Source organism: Sceloporus undulatus, chromosome 9, assembly GCF_019175285.1.
Source record: "Sceloporus undulatus isolate JIND9_A2432 ecotype Alabama chromosome 9, SceUnd_v1.1, whole genome shotgun sequence".
Lineage (NCBI taxonomy): Eukaryota > Metazoa > Chordata > Lepidosauria > Squamata > Phrynosomatidae > Sceloporus > Sceloporus undulatus.
In genome coordinates this window covers 23,716,122-23,735,696 of record NC_056530.1, presented here as the reverse complement: position 1 = coordinate 23,735,696, position 19,575 = coordinate 23,716,122, and the positions used below count along the sequence as shown (strand labels likewise).

Here is a 19,575-nt window from a genome sequence, read left to right as displayed (position 1 = left end):
TTGGAGAACATATGATCATTGGGAAACCATACTTGCCCAGACAGACTCAGTGGAGAATATTTGCCCATGAGGAATCATAGGAGAATAGTTGCCCATTGGGAATCATTGCAAAATACTCAGCCATAGGGAAACATTGGGGAGTACCTGGCCATAGGGAATCATAGGAGAATATCTGTCCATAGGGAAACCCTATTTGCCCATACAGAATTATCTCTCTCTCACCATAAGCATCCATTTCATGCTGGCACAGTGGGAAGAGCAAACAGGGCAAGACAGATTTTAAACCTGAGAACACTGGCACTACATTGATCTCATCAGTCCAACTTTTAATAGTTATTATCACTACAGTTTGCCAGATCAATACAGGAGGCTCTGTCTGAAACCACAACGCTCCTGGTTTGAGCAGAGAAATGCCCTTGCAGGAGCCGAATGATGGAGATGGGGGCAGTGGGAAGAGCGAATGGGGCAAGACAGAGAACGCTGGCTCCGTACCTACATAAAACATCTTCTTTAAAAAACACAAGAAACACCCTTTTAATCCCCTAAAGATGCCAAAGCTGCTCCAGCCGGGAACGTCTGCTTAGCAAGATACATCAGCGGATGGGGGCCCATCTGGCAGAGTGGCTTCTCCTGGCTCTGTCCAATCCCAGGCCAGAGAGACTATTGTCCATCAAGGAAAGGGCCGGAGGTCAACTTTTGGCAATGTTCCAATATGTTTATATTTTAGGGCGAGGAGCATTCACACCGTGTTTTGTAGCCCTATGGACAAATTTATGCCCAAGAGAAAACTAAAATGGTCCAGCAAGACCCCCAAAACAGGGCGAGATGTTTCGTCTCAACCCTAGAAGGCATTTGAAGGCAATTTAAAATGTTTATTTTGTGGCATCAAGTGCAATGGGAGGGATGCAGCCCTCCAAGTTCTCCAGGGCAGGGCTAATGCAGCCCCTACCTTTCTATGGTTGCCCACCCTGGCTTTCGTCAGTAGAATAGCTGCCCTTGCTTTTTGTGGAAAGGGGTATATATAACGCTATGAATATGAACAGTATTGAGTGGGTTTACATGGAGGCAATGGGAGGAAACATGGTAAAATGAAGGGTAGCTCAGCATCCAGGTTGATTCGTGGTCTTCCATCCCCAGCAGAGCCAGCAAATGCCAAGGAGTCCCTTGTCTTGCATCTCTCTTTTGCTGTGTTCACCATTGCAACGCAACGTCCGCACAGAAGATGCAAAGTCTACAGACAGCTCTCCATTTGGAGATGGGAGACTCTATAGTGCCAGGCAGCCACCCTTTTTCCTGGTCTCCTGTCCAGACGCATCCCCTTGGCTTCCTCCTGGAACGGCAGACATGAAGCCCCTGCCTTGGAAACCTTACGCCATTCTCTGCTGAGGCCTCACTCTGGGGAAGAGCTGAGAGGGAGACAAGGAGAGGAAAACAGGGTCAGTTCTTCGTTTCAAACAAGGCTGGAGAAAGCGTAGCCTGTGGCTTCCCAACCTCCCCTTCCAATCACTTCGGGACAAAAAAAATCACACCCAAATCCTGCCCTAAAGTCCTAATCATGCCAGCGAAGGTGCTGAAAACCCACCCCACTTCCTCAAAGACCTTATTTTACTTCCATTTTCCCTATAACACTATGATAGGAGGTGGCATATCATCATTTCTGGTCTCATTTCCATTTGGAAATGGAGTGAAAAGTAGATACAGTCCATGGATTCTGCCTCAATAGATTGAACCAGCCATGATTTGAAGATGATGATGATGATGATTTCCAAAAGGCAAACCTTGATTTTGCCTTTTTATCTATTAGACACCGTTTTACTACTGGGACTTGAGCATCTACAGATTTTGGTATTCAAGGGGCCGGGCGGATCCTCGAACCAAACACCAGCAGATACCGAGAGCCACCCCATGCAAAATTTGTATAGAATGAGTTCCAAAGAGCAAATAGGCTTCAAAAAAAGCTTTGGTTTTGGAAATAGAAAGAAATTTGGTGAAATTATTCATTGCTTCCTTCACTAAGAGACACAGTAAAGAGCCACCATCCATAATGGTGACTTTTCAGGCTCCTAAAAGGTGAGCACTCACCCCAAAGTAGTTCTTGGGCACATAGCCCTCCTGGCCATAGAGAGATGCCCACCACCAGTCCGTCTCTTCCTGACCATCCCGGCGTAACACGGTGACCGGTTCCCCTTCGCGGAAGGACAGCTCATCGTTGAATTCGGCACTGTAGTCCCACAGGGCATAGACAACCCCATTGTTCATCAGCCCCATGTTCTGCTCCACATCTGCAAGAAGGCATTGGGTGACACACTGAGAAACATACCCTGGTGAGCATCAACATAAAATCAAACTGAGAGCTGCAGCTGGGGTGGATGTTGGGGGGTATCATCCCAAAATGTAACTTTCCCAAGCTCTGCATTTCAGGGTACTGTGGCTATCCTTTCAAATCAGTTAAACCAAAAATATATACAGGTTGAATCTCCCTTATCTGGAATCTGAAAGCCAAAATATTTCAAATTCCAAAATGGTCCACATGGGTAGGTGAGAGAGTGACACTGATGGTGCAGTGTACACAAACTTTGTTTCATGCACAAAATTATTACAAATATTGTGCATGCAAATACCCTCAGGCTATGTGTGTAAGGTGTATATGAAACGTACATGAATTTCGTGTTTAAACCTAGGTCCCATCTCCAAGATATCTCATTAGGTATACATGAAACATTCCAAAATCCCAAACGCTTCTGGTCCCAAGGAGTTCAGATAAGAAAGGCTCAACCTAGATAGAAAAGTCCCTTTTTCTAACAGTCAGTGGCAAAGATCAGCCTAAAAACAGCCCAGAGAGGACTGAAAATGTGGGAGGATGTTGGAAGCCCCACCACTTAACAGTTTTTTATTCCTGAATCAGAGACCACAAAATCTTCTCTTCCCCATTCTGGACATTACAACCCACCCTAAATCCATTCCAACCTCCTTTCCTAGAAACGGAAAACCTATTCTTTTCTTCCCCTCACCTGCAAGGTAGCTGAAACATTCGCTGTATCCCTCGCGGTATGGGTCGCATTTCTCGATGGCCATGCTCCCATCACTGAAGGTGGTGGCAAAGATGGCCGCTCCATGCTTGACCAATGCAACGCAAATGGCGGTGTCATTGCAAGAAGCTGCACAATGCAGGGGGGTCCTGAGACAAAGGATGGAGAGAGAGAAATGTCAGCCTGGCTAATGCTGGGATCTAGGGCTGCCAGGTCAAGGACCATCTCCTCTAATATAAACTAGCCCACATTTTGATGTCTTCTTGAAAAAGCTTTCTCTCTATCCCACTGCCCTCACAGATATATCTAGTGGAACATGGGATGCATGTTGTCTCCCATCCCACCGCTTTCCTGCATCTCCAGTGCCTCACCATCCATGGCTGTCTGGAGAGTTGACATTGGCCCCAATGTTGATGAGGAAGTCCACAATGTTGTAGTTGGCACCACAGATGGCATTATGGAGGGCAGTAATCCCCTCGTCATTTGGCTGGCTCGGGTCATTCATCTGTAGGCAGAAAGATTGGTGAAAATAAACCATTATCTGTGAGATTTCAATGTTTCAATGGTATTCTCTAGTATGTGCGGCACATTTTTAAAGAGCAGTCTACCTGGGGTTGCTAAACATCTTTCCAGAGACCCAAAGGTGACTCACCACCGTTTCCAGTTTCAATTTTGGTCAATATTCTGCTATTCTTTTCAGAGGAGAGTGGGTTTCAGGAGGAGGTAAAATAAGCCAAATTGCCGGAGAAGTGTTGGAGCAGTTTTGGAAATTTGGGGGTGATTTAAAAACAAAACTAAACTGATTTTATAGATTGAGCAGCAGGGGCTTTGGTGATTTCAGGGGGCTGAGAAGCAGCAAAAGGGGAAAATGGTTTGGGTCTGAATGCATCCTACTGTTTCTCCACACCTGCTTTAAGGTGATTTTACTGACTATGTCCTGCTCTTGCAAGGCAGGTTAGAAACACACAGCAACTAAAAAACAACAGTATGAAGCATACAAGGCATCTCACCTCCTTCACGGCCTCCTTCACCACATCCAGCTCCCCGGTCAGTGCTGCGTCCAGAAGGAGGACCAAGGGATTGAGCCGGGCTTTCTTCAGCGACCGCTTCCAGAGAGAGGAGGCTTTGCGCAAGACTGAGCGTTTCTCCTGTGGATCCATGGGGCAGGAAAGAGGTTATGGGGAAGGCTTGTAGAGTTTTAGCATTTTATGGTGTTGCATTTTATTACCCATTTTTTATTAAATATGTTTGATGTTCTGGCCTTTAGTAGAAAGGGTGTTATAAACATCATCATCATGTCCCACCCACCACTGGGATGCAGCCATTAAGAACATCCCTGAAGCTGAATCCAGCCTTCATTGGGCTGAAAGAGTTCCTCAGACCATCTCTTGGTCTACAGCTGGACAGTCATTGTAGGAGATGTAGCACCAGAGATGGTCTGAAGGCACCTAATACTTCCATCGCTAGGACTATGGCCAGGCATGGCCCCTAGCTACACACTTACTGGGCTGGGCAAAGGCGTGAGAGCCACAGGACTCTCGGGAGGAGGAGGCGGCGGCAGTGGAAGAGGCAGTGGAGGGGTGGAGGTTGGGGTTGCCAGGCTAGGAGCCGGTGCCGCGGGTGCTGCAGGCGTTCCTGGCGACTTCTGCTCAGCTACTTCACTGATGGGTGTCAGTTCGCCCTGGGCAGGGGCATCTCCCACGGGGGCCGCCTCCTCTTTGCGGGGCTGGTGGTGGAAGAGGCGGCTGATGATCTGCTGATACTGCTTCTTGTGAGTCGGGGGCAATGCTGGACTGGGGTTTTGCTCCATGGATCCGCGCCGCTTCAGGGGCCGGGGCATCTCTGCCAAGACCCGGGCCACCTCCTCGAACTCGGGCACTTTCTGGGCTTCCGGCGGAAGGACCGGCTGCAGCCGAGTGGGGCTCAGGGGGCGGGCCAATTCGTCCATCTCGGCCGGTTCGCTGCCTCCCGGCAAGAGGTTCTCCAATTCTGGCTCCGGCTCGTTTGCCGTCAAAACGATCGGAACGATGCGGATGGGTTCGGCCGGCGCGGCTGCAACCCTGGAGATGCCATTTCCTGACAAGGGTTTTTAAAATGATGAAATAAATTCTTAAACACAGGCCATTTATAATCATTGAATAAGTTGTAATATGAAGTCATGGTGATGTTTTTGTGTGCCCTTTGGGGGGCTTTTTGAGTTCTTTCGGGGCAAAAATTGCCCCAAAATTGTGCTAAATATTTGTTAAAAATTGGGGAATGTAGGGGGAAAGCAGATTTCAGGGGCTGCCAAATTGGGGTCTGAGGACTCCATGTGGCCCTTACTATGCCCACCTCAATTAAAATAGAGTGGGTCCTCCACATTCACTGGGATTCGGGGCACAGGACCCCAGTGAAAGTGGGAAAACCGCAAATAAAAACCCACTAATTTTAACTTCTGGCAGAGTTGCGCTGGAGGACCTAGAGATTCCTAGAAGGAACATATTAATCAAATCCACCAAAGTCCAAACCATAAAATGTGGAGGGACGTCTATATGCTAATGTATGTATTCCCACCACTAAAAGATACTTCTTCAGCCATCAGTTAATAGCCAAATGGCTGTCTAAATAAAACAATTCTTTGCCTGGGAAATGACTCCTGTAGAAGTGAGTCCCACATTCTGGGGACCGCTGCTGAAAAGGCCCTGCTTCTTGTATTCTCCCCAGAATAGACTGTAATGGGTGGGATGAAGGGAAGGCTCTTCCCTGAGGATTGTTTAACTCAGGCAGACTTACAGAGGGAGATACAGGCATCACGTTAGTCCGAACCCAGCTCCTGCCCAGGTCACATACCTTCACTCCCAAGTGGAGCCATCCTAGGGGAATGCTGCCCTGGACTGAAAGGCTGCTGGAGGATCTGTTTTTGTAAGGAACGGAGGAGAAGTGGCGATCCTGGTGGCCCCTGCGCTGGAGGAAACTTTTTGCCGGACGCGCCGTACTCCCAGAAGGCATTGTGCAGCCGGAAGATCATGGAGAGGGGCAGTGGCTTGTGGCGTTTGGGGAGGCTGCCCTGGGGGTTCGGGGGCGGCATGGGGATGCGGGAGATGGGCTGCCAATTACGGGGCAAGGTTCCCGTTGGGTTGGCAGGGAGAGACCGGCGGAAGGAGGTCTCCTGGCGCCTCTCGGTGGCCGGAGGGAAGACCTTATAATTCCGGGGCAAAGTGGCACTGTGCATGCCATAATGCTCCTCCTGTGGGACAGAAAGAAAAGGTAAACTCCTTTAAACATATGTTTATGCAACAACTCATACAAACACAGACATGCTGCTTGGCTTGAATATAAATATATTCACTAATATGAATACAGTCACCCCTCCTTTTTCACAGGGGATCTATTTTGGACCCCTTGCAAAAATGGAGTTTCACCTATATTCAAGCCCCACTGTCTGGAATATAGACCCAGGCGCACAGTGACAAGCGCTGCAAGCATGTGCCCCATTCATTTTCCCTCTGTTCGTTGCACATAAGCAAGGGGCATGGATCCAAAGACTGCTAAAACAGAGGGAGGACTGTATATCATATGTATATGAATACATTCATGAACACTAATATGGCAACTCTAGTGATCCATCTATCAGCAGTTCTCCCAACCAACACCTAAACACAACATAAATGGGCTTTATTTTATTATAATTATAATATAATAATACCCAGGACACTCCAAATAACTCCAAACTGACTTGGCATGAGAACTTCCTTCTTTCAATACCATCTTAAAGCATTCACTGGCTTTGTAAATCCAAGAGGGCTTCCCTTTGCTTTCATTCAGTATCACAGCAGTCCAGAATGTCACCCCACCTTTTCTTCAGTGTTCAAATGATGCATGATCCATTGGTCAGTTTTCCCATGGAAATGAATGGGGAAACTGAAGATGGGTACAGTAGTTCTAGAGTTGCCAGCTCACCTTGCTTTGTCCAATGCTCCCATCCAAGCTTGATTCCCTCCAAGGAGAAAGCGGGAGCCCTGAGGAGCTCTGGCGGAGGCCAATGTGTGCATCTCCTCCTGCGGAACAAAGAATCCTTATTGAGATGAAAAGACCCAATTGCATCTTCCCAGCTTCCTTTGTCCACAAAGATACCTGTTCCTTATCACTTAGGTACCATGCAGGAAATGGACTGAAGGTTTCCATCTAGACCTCTATCCCACCCCACCTGTCCATCCCTCAAAGCTTTCCAGGACTTACGTTCATAACTGAGAGAGTGGGCTGACTTTTTCTCATAGGCCACATCCAAGTCGGATTCGTTCCATCCTTTTGGGCCCCTCCTCCGGATCACCAGGTCATCTGTTGAAAAAGTGGGGGGAACTATGAAGATCTGTATTAGAAGACCTTCCCTGGCTTTCATCATCAGATATGGTGCCAAGAGCAGAGAATTAAATTTTGTGGTGGTGTCCCCTCCTTTTAGAATGAGTACCGTTTTGGTGGTGGATACTAATTTTAGAATTAGCATACTATTACAGGTGCTTCGTATCGATTGGGATTTGGTTCCAGGACCCCCTGTGGACACCAAAATCCATGGATGTTCATGTCCCATTAGATACAACGCCGTAGTAAAATTGTGTCCCTTATACAAAATGGCAAAATCAAGGTTTGCTTTTTAGAATTTACAGTCAGCCCTCCTCAATCCACAGACTTTTTAATCCATGGATTCAAGCATCCACGGCTTGAAAATATTTTTTAAAAACTATACATTCCAAACAGCAAATGCTGATTTTCCATTTTATATAAGGAGCGCCATTTTGCTCTGCCATAGTATTTAATGGGACTTGAGCATCCATGGATTTTGTTATCCACAGAGGGTCCTGGAACCAAACCCCAGAGGATAACAAGGACCCACTGTATTTTCTTTTGAATACAGTATTTTCAAGTCAAGGATGGTGGAATCCATGGATGCAGAATCTGTGGATATGGAGGGCTGACAAAAACCTCACACCTTGCACTCCGCAAGACTTTTACCTTGAGTCCGGAAGGGTGCAAAGTTGCTGGGCGCTGAGGGGTAGAGGCTGTGGTTCTCGTATGCGGGTGGCAGGGGCGGCCGGGGGGATGGCACTCGGTCCGGGAAGAAAGCCTGGGGTGTTCCAGACCCTTCCATCGGCAACCGTGGGGAGCCCTCTCGGCCCAACGCTCCAGCGTAGGGCTTGTATTCATACTGGCGGTCGGAGGGGCCACTCGGCTGGAGGGAGCGTGGGGAGGAGACGTGGGTCAGGGACTCATATGGGACGGGCAGGACCTTGGGCCTGGAGGAGGATGGAGCTGGGTTCCGGTCCAGCTCCGGCTGAAGGAAGAAGGAAGGTCGTGGCGAAGTGGGGCGTCCAAGAGGGGACTTGTTGGGGAGCAGCTGGTTGGGTGAGGGACTGTAAGGGGAGATGTGGGCAGAACCAGGCGACCCCTCGCCAAAGGAGTAGGAAGAGTAGCCGCTGTTTTCGGCAGCGTCCCAGGAGGCACTTTTCCAGGGGAGAGAAGGCAGCGGGGAGGCAGAACGGGGGCCCATCTTCACCAGGGTCTCATGGGAAGGGCGGCTGCCTCCGGTGCTAGACCTCTCCATCACCTGCCACCATTGAGACACAAAACAGAGAAAGGTTATTGAGATCTGATAGCCGGCCAGCCTCATCCTCTGGCGCCAATATTTCCCCTCCCGAACCCCCCCCCCCCCCCCCTGAGGGTAATTTTCACCCTGGTTTCACAAAATTGCAAAATAAAATAGAACTAAATTGTAAAATAGATTGCAAGCCTGAAGGCAGAGGACTGTCTGATTAACAATTTGTAAGATGCTCTAGAAGATATTTATAAAGAGTGGGGTATAAATATATAAATAAAATGTTTTCATTTTAAGCCCAGGAAATTTTATTTATTCATTTATTTACTTTATTTATATGCCACCTTTTCTCTCAGAGGAGACCCAAAAGGAAATGCCTTTTTAAAAAACACATAAATAAATCAGAAGTTACTTCTAGTCCTTTTAGTTCTGGAAAAAAACCCACAACTCTCTTGGGTCTGACAATGCCTTCCACTGACCCTATAAGTTTTTTGTGGGGTGCGCAGCCCGACAAGTCTCTTTGGAGGGTATTGGAGGCCCCTAAACACCCACAAAGACCACAGAAACCATAGTGATTTACACTGGACTATGACTCTGAAAACCCGGGTTCGAATCCCTGCTCACTACTGGATGACGTTTGGGCAAGTCACACTCTCTCAGCCTCAGGGGAAAGCAAATGTTTTCTTGCCAAGAAAACCCAGTAATAGGTTCATTTTAGGATTGCCTTAGTCAGTAACAACTCCAAGGCACACAACAACAAATATACCCTCGCATTAGGAAGCTTTGAAAATCCAAGTGTAGTCAAGATAACTTGAAGAGACTCAAATTGTCCTGAAGTCTGCCTCACCGACGGCTATAATTAAAGTCTTTAAAGATGATAATTATAGGTAGCCAAATCCCAGGGCTGGGGTGCGGCCGTGAGGATGCGTATTCTTGGGATGACTTGTTCGCACATCAAAATGAACCAATGTACCTCCGCTGGGAGGGGATTCTGGGAGGTCAAGTACAAAGAGTGTTAACTTTTTTTAAATGCACTTTTAGCCTGCTTAAATTACTTTAATTGTTTTCGAATGATTCACTTTATCCATGCACCACCCTGAGCTCCTTTGCACAGGGGAGAACATGCATATTTAAATTGAATACAATGAACAATTTATTCTCTGATCATCTCCAGAGAGGGCCAAGCAAGATGATCAAATCTCTGCAAAAGAAGCCTTATGAGGAATGACTCAGGGAGCCAGGTATGTTTATCTTGGGGAAGAGAAGACTGAGAAGTGGCCTGAGAACTACCTTTAAATATCTGAAGGGACGTCATGCAGAAGATGGAGCCAGCTTGTTCTCTGCCTCTCCAGAGATTAGAACACAAGCCAATCCGTTTCATTTACAAGAAAAGAGGTTCCACCTAAACGTTAGGAGGAACCTCTGTTTGAAAGGGGAACATGGGCTTCCTGAGAAGGCGGTGGACTCTCCTTCTTCGGAGGCCTTTAAACAAGAACTTGGATGGGTATATTTCACAAGCTGTGTATTCCTGCATGGTTGAGGATGGCCCCAATTATTATTATTATTATTATTATTATTAAACTTTATTTATATAGCGCTGTAAATTTACACAGCACTGTACATAAAATCATTTAATTAGACGGTTCCCTGCCTTCATGCTTACAATCTAAGAAGACACGACACAAAAGGAGAAGGGAATGGTTGAGGGGAAGAGGATAAGGTCCAGCATTCTTCACTCCCTCTGAGGCCTGGACCAAGGCAGATGGACAGATGGAGGGCTCTGTATCTTAAGGATAGGCCTGATGGCATTGGCCCACCCTCTCTCCCCTTCGGAGGCCAAGATGGAGTCAGATGCCATGTGGGGAGGCTTCAGTTCCTTACTCTCCCTCTCAGAGGCAAGGATGGAGTCAGATGCCTTGTGGGGAGGGTTCAGTTCCTTTAGTGAGGCCGGATGGGAAGGCCTACCTTTCTCTCCCTCTCAGAAGCAAGGATGGAGACAGATGCCTTGTGGGGAGGGTTCAGTTCCTTTCTCTCCCTCTCAGAGGCAAGGATGGAGACAGATGCCTTGTGGGGAGGGTTCAGTTCCTTTAGTGAGGCCGGATGGGAAGGCCAATCCAAGTAAACCCCATGAAGATTGCATTAAGAACTTATTGACTACAAGAGCTATTTGATAGTGGAATAGACTGACCCAGAAGGTGGTGGGTTCTCCTTTGGAGGATGTTAAACAGAGGTTGAATTGGCATCTTTCAGTAGCGCTTGAATTGCGTAGTCCTGCGTGGCAGGAGTTGGACTAGGTGACCCTTGTGGTCCCTTCCAGTTCTGTGATGCTATTGTCCTATTATTATTATTATTATTATTATTAAAAGGGACTTTTCTGATCTTTGCTTCTTTGCAACCATACCTTGACCTGCGTGGCAGGGGAGCTGGGGTTGTCCGTCCAAAGGGACTGCAGCTGTTTCGAGAGCTCATCCACTTTGGCCGCTGCTGTGTCCACCTCCATCTGTTCGAAGTCCATGTGCCTTGAAGCTAGAGCTGGGGGCAGACAGAATGGGAAAGTCAGGGGTCTTCGCAAGACTCAAAGGGTGCTGTCTTGAGTTTAAAGATCCTTTCTTTATGGACATACATGGCGGATCTGCACTGTACAATTTGAGATCACCTTCACAACCACGGTTTCATGGCCAAGCTGGGAATCGAACCCTGGCCTCCAGAATCATAGTCCATCACTCAAACCACTATGCCACACTGGCTCTCAATAATATTACGGTATTATCCTTTTCCAGGATATGTCCTACATTTCAGCCTTCAGTCCAGGAGGAGGAGTTACAAAATGTCCTGCGTTTTGAGCATAAGTAAGAAACATGGATTTATATTTACATGTGTGCTTTTAGCTTTTTCTGTGGTCATTTTCCTCGACTGTCCCACATATTGTGGTGTCTTGTTCTCTTTTGTGGTTATGACATCTGGCCATGCTGGGCTGACCAGACATCCTCCTTTTCCAGGACATGTCCTCGATCTCACCACCTTCTGTCCAGGAGGAAGACCAAAATGTCCTCCATCTTGAGCATGACTAGAAAGCATGCCTATTCATATGAGCGTTTCCAGCTTTTATTTTACAATGTCCTGCATCTCCCTACATTTTGCAATGCCTTGTCTTCCTTTGCGCTTATGACATATGGTAGCCCTGTCCATGGCTGAGTGGGGAATCGAACCCTGGTCCCCAGAGTTGTCACCCAATGCTCAAACTACTATGCCACATTGGTTCCATCCCCATATTCTTGTGACCCCAAGTCTTCCTCTGCCAGCTTCTGCCCCATTCCTTTGGGACGCCTCTGGGGAAGAAAGGCTCCTATGCCTAAAGGTGTGGCTGGGATCCATCAGCCTCCGGCGTCTGCTCCGTGGGACGCAACGTCCCTGCAATGCATCCCAGCCCTTCCCTTCTCCTTCCTCCTCTCAAATGCTTCTGGAGGGCCCATTATGTAATCTGCCCCTCAGGGAGACTCAGAGGGGTAGGAAGGGATGGGCCCCATAAGCCACAGGAATGACAGGCATGCGGTGGCCTTATCTCCCTCGAGGCAATGAGGCATTTGGGAGTTCACAAACACCAAGCGAAAAGGGCAAAGGGAAGTACCTACTGAACCCAACCAAACGCCCTTCCAAAAGCATCCCAGTAGATGAGTCTAACCTGGTGTAGGGGTTTGAGTGTTGGATTATGGAGACCAGGGTTTGATTCCCAGCCTGGCCATGAAACTCACTGGGTGACTTTGGGCATGTCACACTCTCTTAGCCTCAGGGGAAGGCAACGACACACCTCCTCTGACCCAATCTTGCCAAGAAAACCCCAGGATAGCTTTGCCTTAGGGTCACCAGAGGTTTGGAAGTGACTTGAAGGCACACAACAACAAGAAGATCCCTGCATCCTTTCTAAGCTTCAGTGCATCTTATGCACCTGACAGAATATATATATATATATATATATATATATATATATATCTTCATATTCTCCAGAGTTGGCAGGACAGTCTAGCTTAATCCTCTGCTGTCCCACATTTTAGCTTCTTTTAAAATGTCTCAGTTAACCAGTCATGCAATTCCCACAAGAAACTGCAAATCCCAGGACCGCACAAGGCATGGGCATGATGACCCACAAAGAGGTCTCAAACCTCGTGGCACAGCCAAGAAAATTATTTTCAGCTTCTGTCCTGCAAATCTGTCCCCAGACTTCTCCCAAGCCAAAGCCGATGTGCTTCTTCTGTAGGACCTCCCTCCCCATCATGACCCCAAAATATACAGATGGGACCCCTTCAACTTACAGTGAAAGCTGTGCTCCAGGAATTCCTGGATGCTGGCAGCATCTTCGCTCGCCATAGCACCAGCGGGCAGTCCAGACTCCAATGCCTTCAGCCACCGACGTCCCACGTCTCGTGGTGACCTAGGAAGACAAAGTACCTCCATGATCAATAATATTCCACAGGTAGAGAAGGTTTCCTAGCTGGGTATCTGACCCAACTGCCCCACCAACTCCTGGACAACACAGATTTCTCCTGCAAACTCAATTGTGCTCTTGATGGCAATAATACTCTGCATGAGTGTTTTGCAGCCACTGAGATGCCAACCTCACCTGTTGCCTGCTTATAAATGGGTACCTATGCCAGGTCTCCCCACAGGGAGGGGCTGGAAAACAGGTACAACATCTGAGTCAAGTAAGTCTCCTGGATCTTCGGAGGCAGGAGATGGAGGTGGCACCTGGAAAGGCCACGCGAGTTGGGAGGCTCAAGTTGGCTGGGATGTCTTCTTCCTGGGTTTGGTGCCAGGCTGGGTGGCAGAGCTCACAGTCAACCAACCTCCTCTGCCTTGAGATCAAAAATGTATTGGGTATTTCTCCCCCCAAAAAAGTCAAAGTTGACATCTGCTCCCATAGCTATCACTAAGGAAGTAGGTCTTGTTGCTTCTCTGGAATTTAGGGTTGCCACATTGCAGGGCCCAGCCCTGAGTCTTCAGTTTTTGTGCGTCATCTCCAAGTGGGAGACGAGGGTTTGAGTATGGCAACCCCATGAATTTCACAGGGTTTTTATAGGCAAGGAATACTCAGAGATGGTTTGGCCACTTCCTTCCTCTGAAATATAGCCTACAGCACCCAGTATTTGTTGGTGCGCCATCCAAGTTCAGTACAAGGTTCAACATTTGGTGGAGAGAGTCAAACAAGAACAAATGTTCTCCTAAACTTTCCTTGTCTCATTGACCACAGGAAAACCTCCCAAATCTAAAACAGTCCAAAGCATGGTCAACCATCAAGCACAGATCAATAACCAATAATCCATACAAGTCTTTAAAAACTCAGATAAAGCATAAAGAATTTTGGAATGTTTAGTTTATATGTTTGTACATTGTTTATTTAAATAATAATAAAAAACCTGAATAAGAGTCGCACCTGGTTGCATCTCTAAACACAAAAGATGTCGCATTTGGACTTTTGAAGAGTGCCTTTGTAGAAACAATATAATTGAAATTACTTGAGCAAGGTAAGAAATATACTGATGGGTTTAGACCCAAAATATTTCAGCCTTGTTATTATGTTTAAGGCTATATTAATCCCTGTCTTTCAAATGCGCATTGACTCGGAGGCATATTCTTCTGCCAAGTTCTCCTTCAGGGGCTGCATCTGCAATGCTGAAATAATCCGGTTTGACACCACTTCAACTGCCAGGTCTCAACACTATGGAATTGTGGGAATTGTAGTTTGTTGTGGCACCACAGATTATTTCTGCAGTGCAGATGCAGGCAGGGTGTTTCATTGGACCTTTTCTGGACAGATTAAAGAGTCCTGCTTTGGTCTAATCCCACTTCAGGACTCCTTGTGTGTTTTGTTGTGGTTCAGTTTGCCCTCAGAGACAACAAAACCAGGCGCTTGGGGCACAAGACAGGACATGATTTCTCCGCTGCCAACATTTGAGATGTCATCTTTAATCTGGATAGATCCGTCAGCTCCACCCTGCCTCCCAAGAGGAGAATCCAAACCTTTGTCCTCTCCATACATGCCCACAAAGGAGGAGGAGGACCAGGCCAAGACAATTAGTCAGGGATGGTGACCGATTTGGGGCCAAATCCAGTTATATAATGGCCAAAGACTGGAACCAGACACTGGCAGCGCCAGCCAAAAAGCCTTCCCTGGGCCTCCAAAGGAGACGTCCTGCTCTGGTTATTTGGCCTCTGGCAAGATAAGACAAGCCTCCACCCGCATCTCTCTTTTTTATGTGTACACATTTTATTCCACCTCTCCGGAAATTACAGGACGATTTGAATTTTAAAAGAGCCAGGAAATAAACTTTGCAGGAGTTGGGGATGTTTGGAAGGGCTGTGGTCACATGTGCTGCAAGGAAGGCATTCTGCATATGCTCAGGGGCATTCCTCTCTTATAACTCTCTCGCGCATTTGTTTTTCCAAGGCTCTGGGGGTAAGAAAGCTTGTAGGGCCAAGGTGGACTCCGCTACTCCCTTTAAGCCCCATGGATAAAGACAAAGGCTCAAGTGTATGGACGCGGCCCCTTTTGGCCTCACTTCTTTCCCCTTCCTATACTCCACTTTTTAATCAGCCGTTAGAAAAGAAACGCATGGTTAATTATGCTTCACATAGGCGATTGCCATGCAAGCCAGCACATGACGATACACACGGATGCGCCAGTCTACTTCGCCACATCTTTGGTACAGTTTAGAGAAAGAAATGTGTTGTTTCTCTCACAAAGAACTCAGTGAGAGCCCTTTATTCTCAGGAAGAACACAGAAATCTGTCCAATGAAGCATTGGACCACTGTCCCTAAGAATAGTAGTAGTGGTAGTAGTAGTAGTAGCCAGAATCCTGCATCAGATATTTAGTAAGTATATATCCATAGGTAGCAATGTTGGCCATGTAGCAAAGTGCAATAACAACCCAAATCCCCAAAACAGTGATACCTTTATCAGGCCACCCAAAATGCACAAATTACACCATGCAAGCTTTTGATACTCCATTGGTTTCTTCATCAGCAAATCCCCAACCTTGATGGAAATATCATTTCTCCCATGTTTCGATTATGGGCAAAATGGACCTCCTTCTCGCCATTCAGCACATGCCTGGGAAAGTAGGCTGATAAAGGATTCTGGCCATTATTGATCGATTGGTTGGTTTGTTATTAGATGGGACAGTGGTCCGACTCTACATCAGGCTGCTGTCATGGCTCCGTTATATGGAATCCTGGGATTTGTGGTGACATCGGAGCTCTCTGACAGGGAATGCGAAATATCTCACAAAACTACAAATCCCAGGATTCCATAGAATAGAGTAGTGGCAGTTAAAGCAGTGTCAAACTGCATTAATTCCGCAGTGTAGATGCAACCAATGGCTCCCAATTCCCCTGTTTGCACAAAGATGGAAGTACTGTACCCGCATCTCTGGCACCCTCTCTGGGTGGCGTCAGGGATGCCACTGGGTTGTGCAATCCAGCGCAAAACTGCCTTTCAGAAGGAAGGAACTTGAAAAACAAGCCTTGGCCGCTATGCAGCAAGACTCTCTTCTGCAAGAGGGCTGCCCTTCCCTGGCCCATCCAGAGGGAAAAACCTGTTGCTCTTTGCAGGCGCCCCACGCCCAATTCCACAGAGCCAGGTAAGGGAGCATTTAGGTCTGCATCACCCGGCAGGCTGCCTTGCCAGGAGAACCAGCCTCAGTCGCGCAACAGCAAAACCAGAGGACTGGTGCTGTTGTTATTCTCTGTCAACCAATAAAACGACTTCGACTTTTGATGACTCTACGAATGAGGGACCTCCAAGAAACCTTGTTCTTGCAAACTCTGGGCAATTGTAGCTGGGATACAGTGTGGGATGCATTGCCAAACAAATGTTGTTGCAGTTGCAAATCAGACATGGCAGAATGGGGAGCATCCGAGGGGCTATCAGAAGCAGAGGGCAAGTTGCAGAGTCAAGGGCCTGCATGGACCTGCCATTTTTGGAACTCATTGGGGCTGGTATGCATTCCCTTATCTTTTGCCAAGGGCCTGGCTTCCTAAGCCATGATGAACTTAGTCTTAAGCGCTAGACCTCCTGGCTGCCTGTCCCCTCCCTCCTGCCCTTGCAATGGGGACTCTCCAAGCTGAGAAAAGTTCCTTTTTTGGACTACAAATAAGTAGTCTGAGTGAAAGTGCACAAAGTAAAAAGCCAGCTTGGCTTACTGATTTGCGCATTGGACTAATACTTTGGAGACCAGGGTTTGGCTCCCCTCTCCGCTGTGTGGGCACACTCTCTCGGCCTCAGAGGAAGTCAAAGGCAAACAAAGCTTGCCAAGAAACCCCCAGGATAGATCTGTTAGCTGTGCTGTGTGTACGTTTGTGCACTTTGGAAGTTGTAGTCTACAGCATGTGTGTAGTGGTTGGAGTGTTGACTATGAAGATCCGGGTTTGATACCCCACCATGGAGAAACTCACTGGGTGACCTTAGGAGAGTCACATACTCTCAGCCTTAGGAAACCACATGACAGGTTCATCTTAGGGTCACCATAAGTCAGAAACAACTTGAAGGCACACAACAACAACAGCGCAATGAGTAACTTTTCCAGTCTCTGCACAACCCTCTAAGCTCAACCTCTGGGGCCCAGGATGTAGTTATTTGGGAGTTAGGATGTTGTTGGACTGCAGCTCCCAGCATTACTCAACGATTGCATCTGCTGCCTGGGGGCTGCTGGGATTTGCAGTCCAAGAACTGCCTTGCAGGCTGCATGATTTCAACTCATTTTGGAGCCACAGTTTCCAGAATCTCTCTTCCAGGCAGCCACTGCAAAAACCAATACGTCCATTTCCCAAACTGGCCGAGAGGGGCCACCGCATAAAAGGCCGCGTTTGTCCCCATGAGCCACTGCCCCTGAACTGACCATAAAAAGTGGAAACATGCACCGTTCCCAGCCTTGTGACAAAGGCGCATGTGCCATCTGTGCTCAGAGGTGATGTTTCTCTCATTTTGGGTGGTTCAAATCGGAGCTGAAACTGGGAACAGGTCCATGCATGTCTCCCTTCAAATCAAGCCCTGCTTCAAAGCAGAGCATCCCAGGCTTGGTTTCAACAGGGAGAGAGAGCGGCTGTGGTGCGGCAAGGATCAACGTGGCCAAGGCCAGAGTTCAAATCCTGACTAAGTCACAAGGCTTTATGGGATGGCTAGGGGTCTTTGGCTCAACCTCACCTCCCTTGCAGGGTTGTTGGGAGCGTAACATGCACAGAGTGCTTGGAAGGAAAGGCACCACAGACATTTAATGCATCTGTGTGTCAAAACCAACTCCGAGGAACGAAGCACAGGATGAGCTGAAGCCAGAGTCCTGGGAAAAGTGACTTTCTCGAACTACAACTCCCAGAATCCCTGGATAGGACCCCCAGGAACCAGCCCCAAATGGTCTGCAGTGAGGAGATGTTGGGGGGCAAGTGTCCAGAGGGCTCCAGGAATAGCTTCAGAGGTTTGCATTTGGGGAGAGGTTGGAGGGTCCCAGAGAGAAAGGAAGGGAAGGAGGAAAGGGAAGGGGAGAATGAAGAAGAAGAAGAAGAAGAAGAAGAGAAAGAGAAGAGGAGGGAAAGGAGGCAAGGAAGGAGAGAATGAGAAAGGGAGGAGAAGGAAGGAAGGATGGAGAGAAAGGAGGGAAGGGAGGAAGGGGAAAGAAAGAAGGGAGAAAAGAGAAGGAAGAAGGAGGGAGGAAGGAGGGAGGGAGGAAGGGGAAAGAAAGCAGGAAGGAAGGGGGCCGGAGAGAGCATGGACTCCCCCTCTAGACCCACCCCCCAAAAGAAGGGGGGGAGACGGGGGGCCTTTCTCCAGAGCCCCCCATGATCTCCCCTGGGGCCCAAAGACCAGAAGGCAGCGGCCCTCCTCCTCTCTCGGATTCCTGGCCAGTTTGGGAAGGGGGGCTGGGGCCAGTTCCAAGGAAGGAAGGAAGGAAGGGGGGCTCCCTCCTCCTCCTTTTCCGCAGATCGAGTCCAGTTTAGCGAAGAGTAGCAAAGTCTGGCCAAGGTTTGGAAAGGGCGCGTAAGGTCTGAGAAGGGTTAGGGAAGAAGGTGTTTCCAAGTGGAGCCCAAGGCTCCCCCGGGACTAGGGACTCACCTCCGGCAGCAGCTCCTCTCTCCTGGGCTTCCTCTCGGGCCGCGGCTCTGGAGCCCAGGAGGAGGAGGAGGAGGCCTCCGCCCGGGAAGCAGCCCTTCCCCTCCTCCTCCTCCCCCTCCTCCCCCCCCCCCCCTTAGGCTTTCCTGGCCAGGGCCAGGTAGGGCTGGAGCGCTCCCCTGAGGCATTCTGGGAGCTGTAGTCCTCCTGCTCCTGCCCCTTTGGGGCTCTCTCTTAAAGCAGAAGAACCCAACTGGCACCAGGAGGAAGGCCAAGGGCTTCCTGAGCATGGGCAGAGAGAGAGCTCACTCTTGGGACTGCAAAACCCATAATCCCCTAGGCGGCCACAGGGCCCAGGGGACCGGCTTCTTGGAGTGCAGCAGGGCCCCAAATCCCCTCCAGGAACGATGGAGGCTTAACAGCAGAACTAACTTGGCAGGAAGGCCACACTCTCTCACTCTCTCTTGCTCTTCTCTCTCTCTCTCATTCTCTTTTCTTTCTCTCATTCTTTTTTTTCTCTCTCTCATTCTTTCTTTCTCCCTCGCTCTCATTCTCTTTTTTTTTCTTTCTCTTTCATTCTCTCTCATTCTCTCTCTCCCTCTTTCTTGTCTGCCTTCACTTCATTTCCAACTCATGGCAACTACAGTCGAACCCATCGCAGGGTCTGCTTGGCAAGATGTCTCCAAGGAGCTTTGGCCACTGCCTTCCTCTGAGGCTGAGAGAGTGTGACTTCGCCTGAGGTCCCCCGGTGGGTTTGATTGTGAGGCTGGGGCAGGACTCGAACCCTGGCCTTATACACCAAAATGCTACACCAGGCTGGAAGGCTTTGAGCAGGGAGGGCACCGAATGATGGTCTCCCCAAACCCAGGCAATTCTTGGA

At 48.4% G+C, this 19,575-nt stretch overlaps 1 protein-coding gene across 1 annotated transcript; it reads right to left on the bottom strand.

The window, feature by feature from the left end:
• Nucleotides 1–305: 305 nt before the first annotated feature.
• On the bottom strand, nt 306–18,921 carry PPP1R13L (protein phosphatase 1 regulatory subunit 13 like). Its single transcript, XM_042441073.1, has 13 exons — nt 18,699–18,921; nt 12,909–13,027; nt 11,000–11,130; nt 8,019–8,610; nt 7,248–7,346; nt 6,969–7,066; nt 5,859–6,255; nt 4,534–5,105; nt 4,040–4,177; nt 3,401–3,534; nt 3,012–3,178; nt 2,083–2,282; nt 306–1,406 (listed from the first exon to the last, which is right to left on the bottom strand). Exons 1-13 carry the CDS (start codon nt 18,881–18,883, stop codon nt 1,368–1,370), a joined length of 2,871 nt encoding a protein of 956 aa, XP_042297007.1. The 5' UTR covers nt 18,884–18,921; the 3' UTR covers nt 306–1,367.
• Between the last annotated feature and the right edge of the window lie 654 nt (nt 18,922–19,575).